This window comes from Lissotriton helveticus, chromosome 2_1 (assembly GCF_964261635.1).
Source record: "Lissotriton helveticus chromosome 2_1, aLisHel1.1, whole genome shotgun sequence".
Taxonomy (NCBI): domain Eukaryota; kingdom Metazoa; phylum Chordata; class Amphibia; order Caudata; family Salamandridae; genus Lissotriton; species Lissotriton helveticus.
This window is the reverse complement of record NC_136059.1, coordinates 361,021,478-361,036,432: the sequence shown is the minus strand read 5'-3', so window position 1 is coordinate 361,036,432 and position 14,955 is coordinate 361,021,478. Positions and strand designations below refer to the sequence as shown.

General features: G+C 44.2%; 1 protein-coding gene across 2 annotated transcripts in view; it reads left to right on the top strand.

Annotated features, from left to right (window-relative positions):
• NUP155 (nucleoporin 155) overlaps positions 1-14,955 on the top strand; it is an 898,957-nt gene that overhangs the window by 177,245 nt on the left and 706,757 nt on the right. For both annotated transcript variants that reach the window (XM_078674974.1, XM_078674975.1), the window contains exons 6-10: positions 1,180-1,346; positions 6,483-6,588; positions 6,857-6,930; positions 13,537-13,628; positions 14,173-14,270. In XM_078674974.1, the coding sequence (XP_078531100.1) occupies positions 1,180-1,346; positions 6,483-6,588; positions 6,857-6,930; positions 13,537-13,628; positions 14,173-14,270 (537 nt within the window). The remainder of the gene's footprint in view (positions 1-1,179; positions 1,347-6,482; positions 6,589-6,856; positions 6,931-13,536; positions 13,629-14,172; positions 14,271-14,955) is intronic.

Sequence of the window (14,955 nt, the reverse complement as noted above, 5' to 3'; positions counted from 1 at the left end):
ATAGCTCAAACTTAATTAATGCGAGACCTATTGCATTGCAAATGCCTGTTTTTGGAGGCGCTTTGGTGCTAAATAATCGTAAGTTTTTTAATTTTCCAGTCCAAGTAGTGTTCCTTCATCTTGGATCAGTAAATTAAAATGTAAGGCGAATTGTACTTGCTTTACTTTGCTGGTGTGCATGTGTTCGGATGGGTGCTTGTGTCATCAGAATGATGTTACTGCCGTTTCGCTTTTTAAAAAATTCTTTTTTGGGACGCTGCTTGCCAGCCTTCCGGCTCTGTACAGCACCGCCAAAAGCAATTTGCAGAGCTAGAGGTTCCTAGAGGTGAGACATATTAACTATGCTAATGCTTGTTTGCATTGTGGCACTTGTAGGCTTGGACTTGTAGTGGAAAAAGCTAAATTACAAGTACTGTAGTCAGAAGACCGAAATCAGGATTGGGTAAACTATTCGCAAATGACGTGGTGCTTCTTGAGATCTCTGCATTACATGAAAGATTAATTTCGTAGTTTAGGTTTTCTTTTTTAAAAGTTAGTTGCATAATTAAACTCACAAATACAACCCTGCAGGTGCTAGTTTTCAAATTATGAAAGAGTGAAGTGTTGCCAGTAAATCTAGGTCAGTGTGAAACTAACAGCAGATAATACCTGTCAATTACATTTTATACTGAAAAGAGTTGTACTGCTGATATTTTACTCATGACATTTCCCATAAGTGATCCCTGATTATCTCCCTTTTAAGGGACGAAACGCGTTGGCTAGGCTGAAATGTTTGTTATAAGACAAAAAGAAGATTGAAGGATTACATTTCACTATCATTTTTCCTGTTAATGGTGCTTGGAATTTATTGGATGGACTGAACGCGAATGATTTTGTTGCCATAACATCATGGGCAGATTGAATTTCTGTGAATTATATCTAGATAAAATTATCAAGGACTATATAAATTCGTATTTGTGATTTTGTGTAAAGTGTAACTTAGGAGGGTCTCAGACAGTTGGACCTCGGGGTTAAGCACCAAAGTTAATTTATTATTGAACCATGGACTAGTACGAGGGTTGGGCCATTACTGCCAAATTTGTTTTGTGTAGTAGTTACATAACAACAAGAATGTATTAGTAATGATGTTTGACACACTCAAAAGGTTTATGTTCTTGTGTATTTTTTGTCTTATGGCAGGTAGTGTAAATCTGAATGACAGCTTGTCGGGTGGAATGCAGCTTCTTCCAGATCCACTATATTCACTTCCAACTGACAATACATATCTTCTGACTATAACGTCAAATGATAATGGCCGTATTTTCTTGGCTGGAAAAGATGGCTGCCTCTATGAAGTGGCTTATCAGGTAAGGTTTGTTGTGATGGGATAGAAACATTCAGGAGTGGCCTTTGGTTTATTTACATGATGTTTTATTCTTGTGACAGTTTCTTTCAAACCATTAGACTCCCCAAGGGGCTCATATGGCTCAGAATGTGTATGAAATGTCTACGTTTGTCTGAGAAGCCTTATTAATAATGACATTGTGTATACATTGTGACGGTCCTCTGAGGTCTTGCTTAGATTCTCTTTAGCAAAACAAGACTTTACCCATAGTAAACGTGCATGTACATTGATTACTTTGAGGACAAACCCTAGTTAAATTGCGGGTGCTTTCTCTGCATATTAGAAATGTGTTTATACCGTCTTCCTGCAGACCGACATCATACAATATCCCCAGGCTTCAGACTGTATATGGAAAATTATATACTGGCACGTGCCATCATTGAAAGGATATCACAACCCCTTGATGCCCGTTCTTTTGCTGTGTGTGAATGTTATGATCCATAGCTCCGTTTTAAATGCCTGTTGTCTAATATATCCTTGCCATTGATTTAAGAGGACTCATGTAAAATTTTGGATTACTCGGTGACAACGCACTTAATGCAAGGAGGATGAGAATGAAAGGGAGCGTGTTCAGAATATGGCAATAGGAGGCTGCTGTTTCGAGGGAAGAAGCATAAGATGAGTCATAGATTGGAGTGGATAGGGTGCCTAGCTGGATTATATAAAAGCTGCTTCCAAATTACAAAGTTAGATCTGCTCAGAGATTTTGTGGCAACTTTGGGCAAGGATGTAAGTACAGCGACGAAAGAGCCTTTTGTTTAAGGATTATCTGGTGCCAGGACTACTGTTTGTAGTGTAACCTCTTAAGCTGTATACAACTTATAATTAAACATATACATAAGAATATAATTAAACATAAATTAACTATGTACACATAACTCATGCTGTAAGTAGACATTTATTCCAGATAGACAGTATCATTAAAGCCCCTGAGATAAGGGGAGGAATTATTCAATCTTAGTTTTTGTTGATAACTGGTAACATTTCCGATATTGCTACCGATGGATATGCATCTCCAATGAAATAATAATTGGGTAAAGATTATGGGGCTAGGGTAGCCCATAACTAATACGGTTCTGTGAAATCCTGAGTAAACCTGCTAGTTTAACAGATGACTATTCTCTCACACTGTATACTTCTCTGTTTTTTTTGTTGAACTTTAGTGGTCACAAGTTTGTACTAGAATGTTTAGCAAGATTGTTTAAACCCATTTCTACCTATACACACAGTTATTTTTTGTATTCTCATATGAGCATTTTATCTTTGAAATGCACCATGATTAACATCACACTTCAACAGTGTTATGGACACTTTGTCTTTATCATCGTTTGTGTAGGAACCAAACAAAGAGTGAACATTTTGTGAAATGGGAATCTTTTTGTTGTGTGAACTATTCCCTTTTTTGGCATCCACTTTCCTTACTGTACTAAACACTTTAGGCTTTTTGAAGGACACATGAGTTACATACATATACAATTCTTTTCATTCAGTTCTAAATGCTGACTTCCCAGTCAGTGTTTCTGCGAGTATTCCTTTTTAGGTCTCGCCTACGCAGTGCGCATGCGCTGCATAGGAGCCCTTTAGCCGTGGCTCTGGTCAATTTCAAGCACACACTCGAACTTGTGGCGGCATCCACCTTGCGGGGGCGCGCCAAAAGCACAAGTGCAGTGCTTGAAAATTACCAGACTGCACGCACGCAGCACTCTCAGTTGATGCTTTTTTTAAAATTTCAGCGAGAGGTGCGCACGCTTGTTGTTCAGTCTCCCCGGCCTTCCCCCTCACACCCACTATCCACTTATCTCTTGTACTTTCCATTCTTCTCTTGCTGTCCCACCTCGTAGCTCGCCCTTTCCATCCCCTCTTCCTCTCACTTCCGACAGGCCAGTGCGCCGGGACCGGAAGCCTCTTCCTTGTACTCCCAGGTTTCTCTTCCTACCCTGTTTCGATCGCACTCTCTCCTCTTTCCTTGTTCGTAATCACTCCCATTTTACAGCACCATAGTCCCTCCCTCTTCCTCTCCATGTGTCTCCTTTCCGTCAGTTCTACTCCTCTGCATTTCATCTTCCCTTGCCCTCTTTCCTCCTCCGTTTTCTATTTTACTCCTTTAGCTTACATTCTGACCCTCCTCTCTCCATTCATTCTGTTTCGTTCATAGTCCGCAACCTCTTCACACCCCATCGACTCTTACACCTTTCACTGTCTTCTGTCACCCCTTCTTCTCTGCACTTTGCTTCCCACTTGCATATGTCCCTCCCTCTTTTTTATCCCTCTTTAGTCTCTCACCCCTCTCCCGTCTTCGATTTTTTTTTTTTTTAACTCTCATTTGTGCACCTCACCTTTCTCCTTCCTTCCTACCTGTTCCTCGGCTCCTCCTTGGTCTCTCTACATCTGCCCTTCTTTGTGCCTCCATCTAACCATCTTCCTCATTTTAAACGATTTAACACTTTTTATGAAAATATTGTAAATTTCCTCCCTCGTCCCTTCTTTTCTATCCCTTCCCTGTTCCCCTCCCCCATCTGTGTGGCCAACCCTCTCTCTCCCTCTGCCACCTGTTCCCTCATCTCACGCTCTCCCTGTATGTCGACAAAGCCGACTCCATCATCGCACCCCAACTCCGAGACATCATCAACAGCTCCTTCGCATCCGCCACCTTCCCGGAGAGCTGGAAACATGCCGAGCTCAGCGCCCTCCTGAAGAAACCCACCGCGGACCCAACGGACCTCAAGAACTTCCGCCCCATCTCGCTCCTCCCTTTTCCTGCCAAAGTCATCGAGAAGACCGTCTACAAACAACACTCTGCCTTCCTCGAGACAAACGGCTCCCTCGACCCCTCGCAGTCCGGTTTCCGAGCAAACCACAGCACCGAGACCGCCCTCATCGCAGCTACCGACGACATCAGGTCCCTTCTCGACAACGGGAAAACAGCTGCCCTCATCCTCCTGGACCTCTCAGCAGCCTTTGACACCGTATGCCACCGCACCCTGATACAGCGCCTCAACAACACTGGAATCCAAGGAACAGCCTTGGAGTGGATCATCTCGTTCCTCGCCGGAAGAATCCAGAGAGTCCGCCTCCCCCCGTTCCGATCCGCGGCCACCGAAGTCATCTGCGGCGTCCCGCAAGGATCCTCTCTCAGCCCCACCCTCTTTAACGTCTACATGAGCCCCCTCGCAGCCATCGCACGCCAACACAACCGTAACATCATCTCCTACGCTGACGACACCCAGCTGATCCTCTCCCTCACCAACGACCCCACCACCGCCAGAGCCAGCCTCCAGGAAGGAATGAAAGACGTCACGGAATGGATGAAGCTCAGCCGTCTGAAACTGAACTCAGACAAGACGGAAGTCCTCATCCTCGGACCATCTCCCTCCGCCTGGGACGACTCCTGGTGGGCCCCGGCCCTGGGCACCGCCCCCAAGCCAACGGACCATGCACGCAACCTAGGCTTCATCCTAGATTCCTCTCTCTCGATGACCAAACAAGTCAACGCCGTCTCGTCAACCTGTTTCAACACTCTGCGCATGCTCCGAAAGATCTTCCGATGGATCCCCACCGGAACCAGGAAGACGGTCACCCAGGCCCTCGTCACCAGCCGACTGGACTACGGGAACACCCTCTATGCCGGAACCACAGCCAAACTCCAGAAAAGACTCCAGCGCATACAGAATGCCTCTGCACGACTCATCCTGGACATCCCCTGTCACAGCCACATCTCTGCCCATCTGAGAGACCTGTACTGGCTCCCTGTCAGCAAGAGGATCACGTTCGGACTCCTCACCCACGCACACAAGGCTCTCCACCGCCTGGGCCCCAATTACCTCAACAGCCGCCTCACACTCTACACACCCACCCGCCAGCTCCGATCCGCCAACCTCGCCCTCGCCACCGTCCCACGAATCCGCAAAGCCAACGCCGGAGGAAGATCCTTCTCCTACCTGGCGGCCAAGACATGGAACTCCCTTCCCACCCACCTACGGCGGACCCAGGACCATCTCTCCTTCAGGAAACCACTCAAGACCTGGCTGTTCGCGCAGTAGGGACCCCCCCCCCCCCCTTCCCAGCGCCTTGAGACCCTAACGGGTGAGTAGCGCGCTATACAAATTTGCTTGATTGATTGATTGAAAGGCGAGACCTATTGCATTGCAAATGCTTGTTTTAATAATGCTTAATTACTGATCTAAAACGTTCAACTGTGATCACTGGGTCCTCTTCAAACCCCACATTATTATAAGGGTCTGGTTTTACTGAATTGTTGGAATCTGGAACCTTCGAAAATTTAATGTGAGGGTGACCCTGTAAATTTCTAAAATTAAAACTGCATCATGGACCACTTCCAGTGAATGCTGTTCAGGAGCCCTATGTGCATCTCGAAAGCCTCACCTTAATCCCGGACTCTCAGCGCGTGCTTCACACACCGATTCGGTCCGCTTCGGCCTCAACAATCAGTGATGAAGTCGCAGACACTCTGCAGCTCCTGACTGGCTGTGACGGTCACACAGAGCGACCTGAGTCGCAGTGGAAGCAGTCATACTCCCTAGGAGCCTGATCTGTAAGCATCCTCAGTCTGAAAGAAAATAAAGCACAGCCCGCTGCAGTCCAGTTTTGCTTCTGTCAAGCCTTCCCTTCCCAGACACTGATCATTTGTCTGTATGTCTTCTGCGCGCTACATATATGTGCCTCATGTTTCACTAACTATTCATACAGCGAACGGCTTGAGGCTTGTTGGACGATGAAGAAACGTAATGATGCTTACCTACAGCACCAATACATTTGATATTCAAGTTTCAGAAACAATTGTAGCACTGGAGACAGACCAGCTCAGAATCTGGCGTCTGAACTGGCCTAGTAATTGCTCAGTAAAATATCACGCTATAGTAGAGCACAGAGCAAATAAGTGGTGTTGTGCCTTAGTTATGCAGGGTGTATGTGAATACCTCTACCTTAAACTGTTCGTGTGAAAGCTTGAGTAGTGGAGTGTCTTCTAAAAGTTCTGCTGCTGGAGAGTTTAGCGATGAGTTGTGAATATTTTTTTTCTGACATGGAAAATATTCGTATAAGTTCATATGCCACGCCGTTGTCTTTTTTCCCCTTGAAGGCAGAAACCGGGTGGTTCAGCCAGCGCTGCAGGAAAATAAATCACTCGAAGAGCACCCTCTCCTTCCTTGTCCCATCAGTGCTGCAGTTTACGTTCTCTGAGGACGGTTGGTACTAAGAGCTTGTTGATAAAGAAAATTATTATCACTACAATTGTACCTGTTGCAGATCTTTTATCTCTGTTCCCAGCCCTGCCTTTATGCATGCACCCAGAATGGCGCGATTTTATTATCAAAAGTGATTGTTTGTATATTACCCTTTTCCTTGATTTTGATGACCACAGGATTATGTTGTGGTGTGATGGGGGGAGGGAAGGGACCCAGCATTTTAAAAGGAGATTTATTTGAAGTTTACATTTTGATTTTGTTTCCCTAGACCCTATAGTCCAAATTGCCATTGACAACTCCCGGAACACTTTATACACTCGGTCAGAGAAAGGCGTTATTCAGGTACAGAGTTCTGCTATTTTCTTTCCATGTCCAATAAAGGCTTCTCTGCTAAGTATATTATACAAATCCACATGAAATAGTTGGCAGATTTGGTTTAATTTTAGAAACATCATTGTTAGGTTCTTTAACTTTTATTGTATTACTTTTTTTGTGATTGCATTAAGAGGAGTACGTGGCACTAAAGAGAAAAGACCAGCTTCTACCAACTGTCAAATGTGTTGGTGTCACATTCACAAATAATTATCAAAGTACTGTTTGAGGAAAAAAATCAGCTGTATTGCAGATGCTGGCAACTACAAGCAAAGAACTCTTAGAATTGTCTATGAAGTAGCAAATTCGCTTCAATTCATTCATATGCTCTGTTTCATCAAAACATTTTGTTCGGACCAGGGCTCTTATTTCATGATCTGCAAATGGCAAAGATTGCATAATCTGAAAGTTTCAAGACTTGGTCTTCTATCTTAGTCCATCAAATGAAAAGATAAACTAATTATCCCACTGCTGCCTAGCAACCCTGTGGCTCTAACCAGGTCTGTGTAACCATATACGACAGCGACTTTTTACATGTTCCACGGGAGCCTGTGGAGCACCTCGAATGGGCTAAGAGTGTATATTTGCCCCTTCGTAGACACTCAGTTATTGCCCAGTGTGCGGGTTTCTTGCAGCAGGACTAGGTCTGGAGCCCACCATGCCAAGTATTTCAGGACCATCCCTCTTATTTGTTCCCTAGCCCCTTTACATTCTAAGAGCGGATTGTGAGGTGCATCTGTGCCTCAGTGTGTCTGTGCCTCAGTGTGTACGACATGGCAAGATTTGGTACAGTGTGCCTATGGACTCTCATTCAGTCATCCTATGGTTGCCAATGCGTCTTTCCCCTCCCCGAGTCAACCCTAGCTTTCCCTGGGAAGATTCCAGGCTGACCATGTTCCTGACAGCCATTGGTCTGACGGATCCCTGGCGGGCCAGGGACCTAGTGGTGCGACAGTACTTATTTGATGTTAATGCCATACAATCTTTGTCATGCCTAGATTAATTCCTGATCCTGGCATTCCTCCTAGGGTGCTGTGAAGAGATCAAATACCTTCCATGGGGCATCTCTGACCATGCAACTTTTGAGTCTGCCGCTAACGCACACTGCTCCCAGCACCACCCTGGACTGGTGACTAGACCCATGGGGGCAGACAGCCTGGCAGACCAAGAGGTTTGCTCAGGAGGGTACAGAACTATATGTTCAAGCCATATGAGCTGCAGAAGCCTCTGCTTATTGGAGACGTTCAAAATGGTGATATAGGGCCACCTTATCACGCTCGTAGCCTGGAAGAGAAAAGGCAAGGATAGAGAGACTAAGGAACTAGGGGCCACACTGGCAACGTTGTAGGCCCAATAGGTCCAACACCAGGGTGATCATATAGCTTCCCAAATATAGAAAAGAAGAGATGACAATCGAGCCCTGCTGCACCAGGAGCTGGGTATTCTATAGGTTCAAACAGTACAACCTGTACGATGTGGGCAACAAGGCAGGAAAACTACTAGCATGATGACTTGCAGGGAAGAGGAGCGGAGATAGGTCCATGATTTCCACATTGGTGAGGTCCACATGGTGACGATGGTGAGTACAGAGTCTCAGTTACTGGGCTGTGTATAAAGTGTATAAAGTGCCCTTTATGCTAGTGGACAGTACCCCCATGTGGCAGCCTTATCTCCCTCACTGCCCTTTAGTAACTTGTTTTAGCCTCCCAAGGACCAAACCCTTATCAACTCTAGAGATGTTGCTTTACTGTCTGGTAAATTCCCACTTCCCTTCTCGGCATTGATGGCCTTTTCTTGCCTGTTCGGTAAGATAGAACCAAATTATTATTTCTGTCGCTAATGCAAATTAGGAGATCTAGTCTCAGTTTGCTGTCTTAATGCCCTTGGTGGATGGAGCTGCACTGGGGATTAGAGCCTAGCAGGGTCCCTCCTCCGGTAGGTGTCCTCTCTTGCTGCCTCATAAGTTCTGTCCAACGCCTGACTCCTAGCTTGAGAACTGGAAACACGGAACCCCCATCACAGCAGCTTGCTACTATATGGCCTTAATAGCAGGCACAATCAAAGCTGTGTCTTGCCTATACAGAGTGCTCCACGCAGATGGCCTACGTCCATTAGAAAAGCAGTGACTCCAGTGGGAGGGGGATTTGGGTATACCAATCCCGGCCAAAGAATGGGATAATATACTGGTTGGGACACCACAAGTATCCAAAAATGCGTGATTCAGGCTGATAAACTATTATGTCCTGCATAGAGCATACCTGACCCCCCGAACGCATAAGCAGATATTTCCAAGTAGAAAAGCGGTTTGCCCACGATGCGGCACACTCCAGGCCCACATCCTAAATATGTTCTGGGACTGACTCAGCTACAGGATTCTGGGAAGGCGTTGTACAGACGGTGATAGATAGATAGGGAGCTGCCATGCTTGCCGGCTTATTGCCTATTGGGCTAGTTTCCCCATCTGGCAAAAACGAAAGTCACTAGCAAATTCCAAGACCTGGCATATATTCTGGCAAAAAGGAACTGGAAATTGAAGGGGGGGACCCAGGTTGACCACCTGGCGCAAAGAACTCATGAAATGGACAGGATATGAGGGATGCAAACTTAATGCGAGCATCTGAGAGGACTACGGCGCATAGAGATAGCTAGGGCCTGGGGGACCTTCGTACACAACCTCGAATATCCAGACCTAGGAACCTCGGAGGATGAAAGAGAAACCGCATAAGGTTGGCACTTCACTAAAAATACACCACTTCACCCTGTGCACTCAAATAGGAAACCTATAACACACTTGGACCCAGCCCCTCACACAAGACCTACTGTCAAGATGACTTAGAGGAGGTGTGGGACGTAAGTTAATGTTATAGTTTTAACCGCTTTGGACTATACAAATTAGCTGCACATGCACCAAATGAGAGCAATGAAACAAAACTAAATGATTGTGTTGTTACAGTATGCAAATGCAGAAATGCTTAATAAAATCTGTTTACAAACAAAATTACAAACAATTCCTGACACCTCTCTTACAGTTGAACCTGTATCTTGATTGAGACAGTTAGAAAAGAGTCTGATAACAAAAGGAAACTGAGAAGGCTTGATACCTTCTCCCTGCGTTATGAGTGATTCTGTTACATTCGCTACCCTTCCCCCTTTGCCTCAAGGTGCTTATTTTACTCCACGGCCTCCAAGGGAAAGATTTTACAGTCATTACAGATTCCAAAGTGTTATGCCCCCCTCCCTCTGCCACCCATTCCTCCTCTGCTTGCTTTGGCAGGTAATTATGATACCGGAGCACTAAAGGATCCAGAAATACTGGCCACCTCCCACCTCGTATCAGATTCTTTATCGACAAGGGTTTACTCTCTTCTGGATCTCTTTGCTTCAGGTGCAAGATCCTTGCTTCTGAGCTATGCCCAGGAGAAGTACAAGTCCTACATAGCGAACGAGGCAGCAAGCAAAACTGCTGATAATCACATTTCTAATCAACACAGCAACAAGAACAACAAACATTTTACTCCATGTGCAGAATAACAGGCTGAAGTCTTTAAAACCAAAGTTAGAAGTGCAAGAGAAAGTAAATCAACTTATTTTTCTTTAATGGGAATGTTGGCAAAGAAGTTCTTACCGATTCCTTTTCAGAAAATGGTTTCATGAGTTGAAGGCCACATCATAGATCTCTACAAGCTCAACAAGTTCCTTTTTCTAAAAGTTAAACATTCTAACTTTTAGCCAAGCTCCTGTCAACTTTCCTAAACAACAACCTGCTGTGTTCAGTGGTCTGAAGGATGCCTACTTTGATGTACCGGTCCTGAGTTATCTCAGCTATTTAGTGGAACTAACACAACTAGTACAAAGTGATGCCCTTTAGCATGAATGTCCCCCTCGTCCACAAGCCTACATTACGATCTGCCTTTTCTTCAGCTCTGGACAATTAATCACTAGTTTGTCAAGGGAGCTATCAGATACCAGTCCTGCTCTAAAGACCAGGACCATATTCAGTCTTGGGCTGTCAAAGAAAAGAACTTGTAAAATTTAGATTTTTCACAGCCTGCTGGGCTGAAAATCTGGACTACGTGCACATGCAATATATACCTATCTAGACTGTTCATTATAGTTCTAGATCCTTTCATTGTTGCTGCTGTGAGCTAAGCAATAAAGGAGATTGCATAATATTGGCCTCCGTGTCATGCCATAAAATCCTTCCTGATTCTCTAAAAGAAAATCAGTTTTATATGTAACTTTCTGTATGCAGACTTGAAAAAACCTTCCTTACCGAGGAATATCTGCTATTAGACCAACTTTGGGCCATTTAAGAATGAGACTATATTGGCAATTGAATTTGAGACCACAGGCTCTTGAATTGGGTGGCACCCATTCCTAGCTTCATGTGTCTCCCTGGTGTTCCAGAGGGGAAAGGCAGGGTGTCAGTTACTTGGAAGTCTTTCCAAGCCAGCCCATATTCATCCAGTCTTTGTACTAGTTATGTGATGGTGAGGACGTGCTCCCAGTTTTATGGTGGGGAATCCAATACACTTTTTGTGGCTTGTTGGACGAACCAGATTTGTCCATCCACATAAACTTGTTGGAGCACAATACCAAATTTTTTACCCTCAAATCCTTCTTTCCTGTACTCAAGATTGTGGTGTGTTTGGCCATGAAGGCTATACATTTTACTCTGTAATAAAGTGGGGTAACCTCCTTTGCCAGCTTGGAAGGGTACTGTGGAAGTGGGCAATTATGTTGAGCTTATTAATGACCAGAAAGCGTCCTAGAATGAGCAGGTATTTTAACTCTCATGAATGTGGGAACTTTATGAAGCACTGAAGTCAGGCTTTAATGCTTGTAGCATCCAGACAACCATTTTAGCTAGCTGGGCAGAGGTGACCTAGTATGTAGTTGAAGATAAAGGTTTCTGTATATCCTTCCTTCAACACCTTTAATTCAGATATTCCTATAGAGAATCCAGACCAGCTCTGTGCACATTTTAGCTCAGGTGGCTATACCTTGATGCTATCAAGTACTATTTCACACCTCTATATCTTCTTCCTAGAGAACAAATCAATCGCCATAAATGAGGGACACCATCTATGTGCAAGAGAAAGTTTTGCACCTCTCCTTACCATCTTTTAGTTTGAGCACCTGGCTTCTGAGAATTTAGTATTTGTTAACTTTGGTCTGTCCTCAGTGAACTTGGACATCCAAGTAGATGCCAGTAAGTGTGCCATCAGATCACAGCATAGAAGCTAGTGGCTAAAGTTGTTCTTTTAGAACTACCTAAAGCGATCTCGACTAGTTCATAAACTTGGTGGATCATGTCATGTTAGTCTCTAAAATCCTTGCCTAATCCGGCAACTAGCTGGACACTTTCAAGACCTACCTTGTGACTATTGCGCCTGCATGCCCCTTCTTCACCGTCAACGATGGGTTTAAAAGGCACTTAACAGGAATACTGCAAATGTTTCATTCCATCAGTTGCCCTGCAATTATTTGGGATATGTGTCTAGACCTTGCTAGATGTCGCACTGATGTTTCAATCCCATGGCCTAGTGTGACTTGAAATGCTTCTCTTAGAAGACCTTTTGTCCAGTTACTGTATCTTTTATCAGTAGTATTAGGAAGCTTCAGTCCCTAGAGTCCTGTTACCTATCCAGTGTTCTAGCAAGGTATGTGGTGTGGAGGCTCCTCTGGGGAAGCAATATTTATTTTCTAGTCTGGCAGTCCTTTGAGCTCAGGCCAAACCCAACATCACTAGATCTATTGGATTCCTGCATTTACTCTGCTGTACTCTTTGAGTCAGAGCCTTAATCTCGTGTCAGACCTAAGGCGGCTTCAGTATCTTTCTCCCAAGCAGGTAGCATTCAGGTGTTGAGAGAGTCTCTGGACTTAAGCTTTTTTCGTTTCAATGCACTGTTTGATCAGGCGATTCAACCCGTACCTTCTCTTCCTCCATTTCTTTTTCAAAACTTTTTATTGTGATTTTCATGTAATCGAAAACAACAAAATGCATTGGCACCAGGGCATCTGCAAATGCCTCTTTCTAATACATTGTGGTGGCTAAACGGTGTTTGTAAATATTGTCTAAGCAATTGGGTGATGTCCCAAGTTAGTGGTATCTGGAAGTTGGGGGTGACGGACAAATGTAGGCATTTCGGATAGAGGAGCACATCATTGCGTAGAGGTAAATCTGGTGCTTCTCGCCACTGCCCCGTCTATGCCCCATATCTCTCTTCCTCCATTTCTGCTGTGTTTGTTGTGTAATCTGCCCTCAGGTGGAGAATGGGGGACTGCCGGAACGAAGGGAGTAGGACAAAGTTACCTATATAGATCCCCCATTACTGCTAGTCCGTAAATTATCTTCCATAATCTCCCCCCTCCCAGTCATCTCTCGCTTGAAGGCAGAACTGATGGGGATTGGTAAGAGTGCACTATTGTCTATGCAGGAGCAGGGTGCACAGAAATCCTGCTCAACAGGTATTAAACCAATGTCTGTTCTCACAAGCAGGTGGTGCTGTAGGTTGATATTGGGCCTAAAAGTAACTAAGTCGCTGTAAAGGTAACTTTATCTTTACTTTCCAGGTGTACGATTTGGGTTGTGACGGTCAAGGGATGAGCAGAATTGCATCCGTCTCGCAAAGTTCAATTGTTTCTGCAGCTGGAAATATTGCCAGGTAATACTACCACCAGGTTGGGAATTTTTATCAAACATAGCATTTTCAAAGAAACGTTTAATGTCAAAACTGTCAAGGAATTGCTGACATTTTTTTCCGATAAAATGGCACTGTCAGAAGTGTTTTGGAGCTCCCAGGCTGCATCCAAGACACTCCTAACAGCAATACTAATTGCACTTTTATTCGTTTTAGAACATTGTTTTGACCCATGACTGTTTTAACGAGCAGCTGATGTATATTCATGTATATTCATATTCAGAGAGAAATTGACTATTTTTTCCAGCGTGCGTTTTGATTCTCCTTCCAAAGAGAGTATGTGTTATTTTTGTATCAACCCTCCATTTGCATCACCTTCTCTTGCAACGTCTTCACTTCTTTGAGCCTCATTACGAGGTCCGTGAATTTAGGTAGTTGAGTCTCTCACCACCCCTGAAAAAAACGTTTATCTCTGTGGATGTTGACAACGGCTGTAAAATGGTTTGTTTTCGAGTTTGGCATTGATCACTTGAAAGCTGATTTTCATTTTTTTTACCTCTTTACTTAGGACGATTGACCGCACTGTTTTTAAGCCAATTATTCAGATTGCGGTCATCGAAAAATCGGAATCCATAGACTGCCAGTTGTTAGCAGTCGCACAATCGGGTAAGATAAATGCCTGTTTTGAAGTTTTTTTGAACTATTTAATTAGAACAAATCCTATAAAACATACGTGCGCCAACGTTTTTGTTTTTCATTTTTTTGTGTTCTAAAAGTTTAATTGAATTTTTGAATAATTGAAAAAAGGAGGTACCTTCCAAACCAAGCATTCCTTGACGATACAGGATATTGACTGGTGCTTAAGAATGGTATAAATAGTCCATCCATATTGCTTACAATCAGAGAATGTGATTAATATTTAACGAGATTACCTGTTAGATTTACGAAGCTACAACCTGACTGTTTGACCGGGTAAATTGACAAGTGGGGGAGATGAATCTCATTCCAGAATATTGAGAATAAATGGGTTCATTGGAAATCTTAAGACCCCATCCTAATTTGGAAATAAAACAAAAAGACTAGCAGGGTTCAGGGACAGGTAAATGGGTTGGGGGCTGTGTATAAGGAGGGGCGAGTATAGAGGGAAAGATCTGGGAAATGGAGAGTCGAGAGGAAGCCTGAGTGAGCCAGCAAGGGGGCCAAGTGGAAAGTCAATAAGACAGTGGTCTAGGTCTGTTGTGGATATAAAGAACCTGCTTAGGGAGCAGGGAGAGACTAATGGGCCCTTATTGCATTTTGAGTATAAAGAAGTCCAAAGTTTCCCAAATGCTCTTCGATGGAAGGGGGGTAC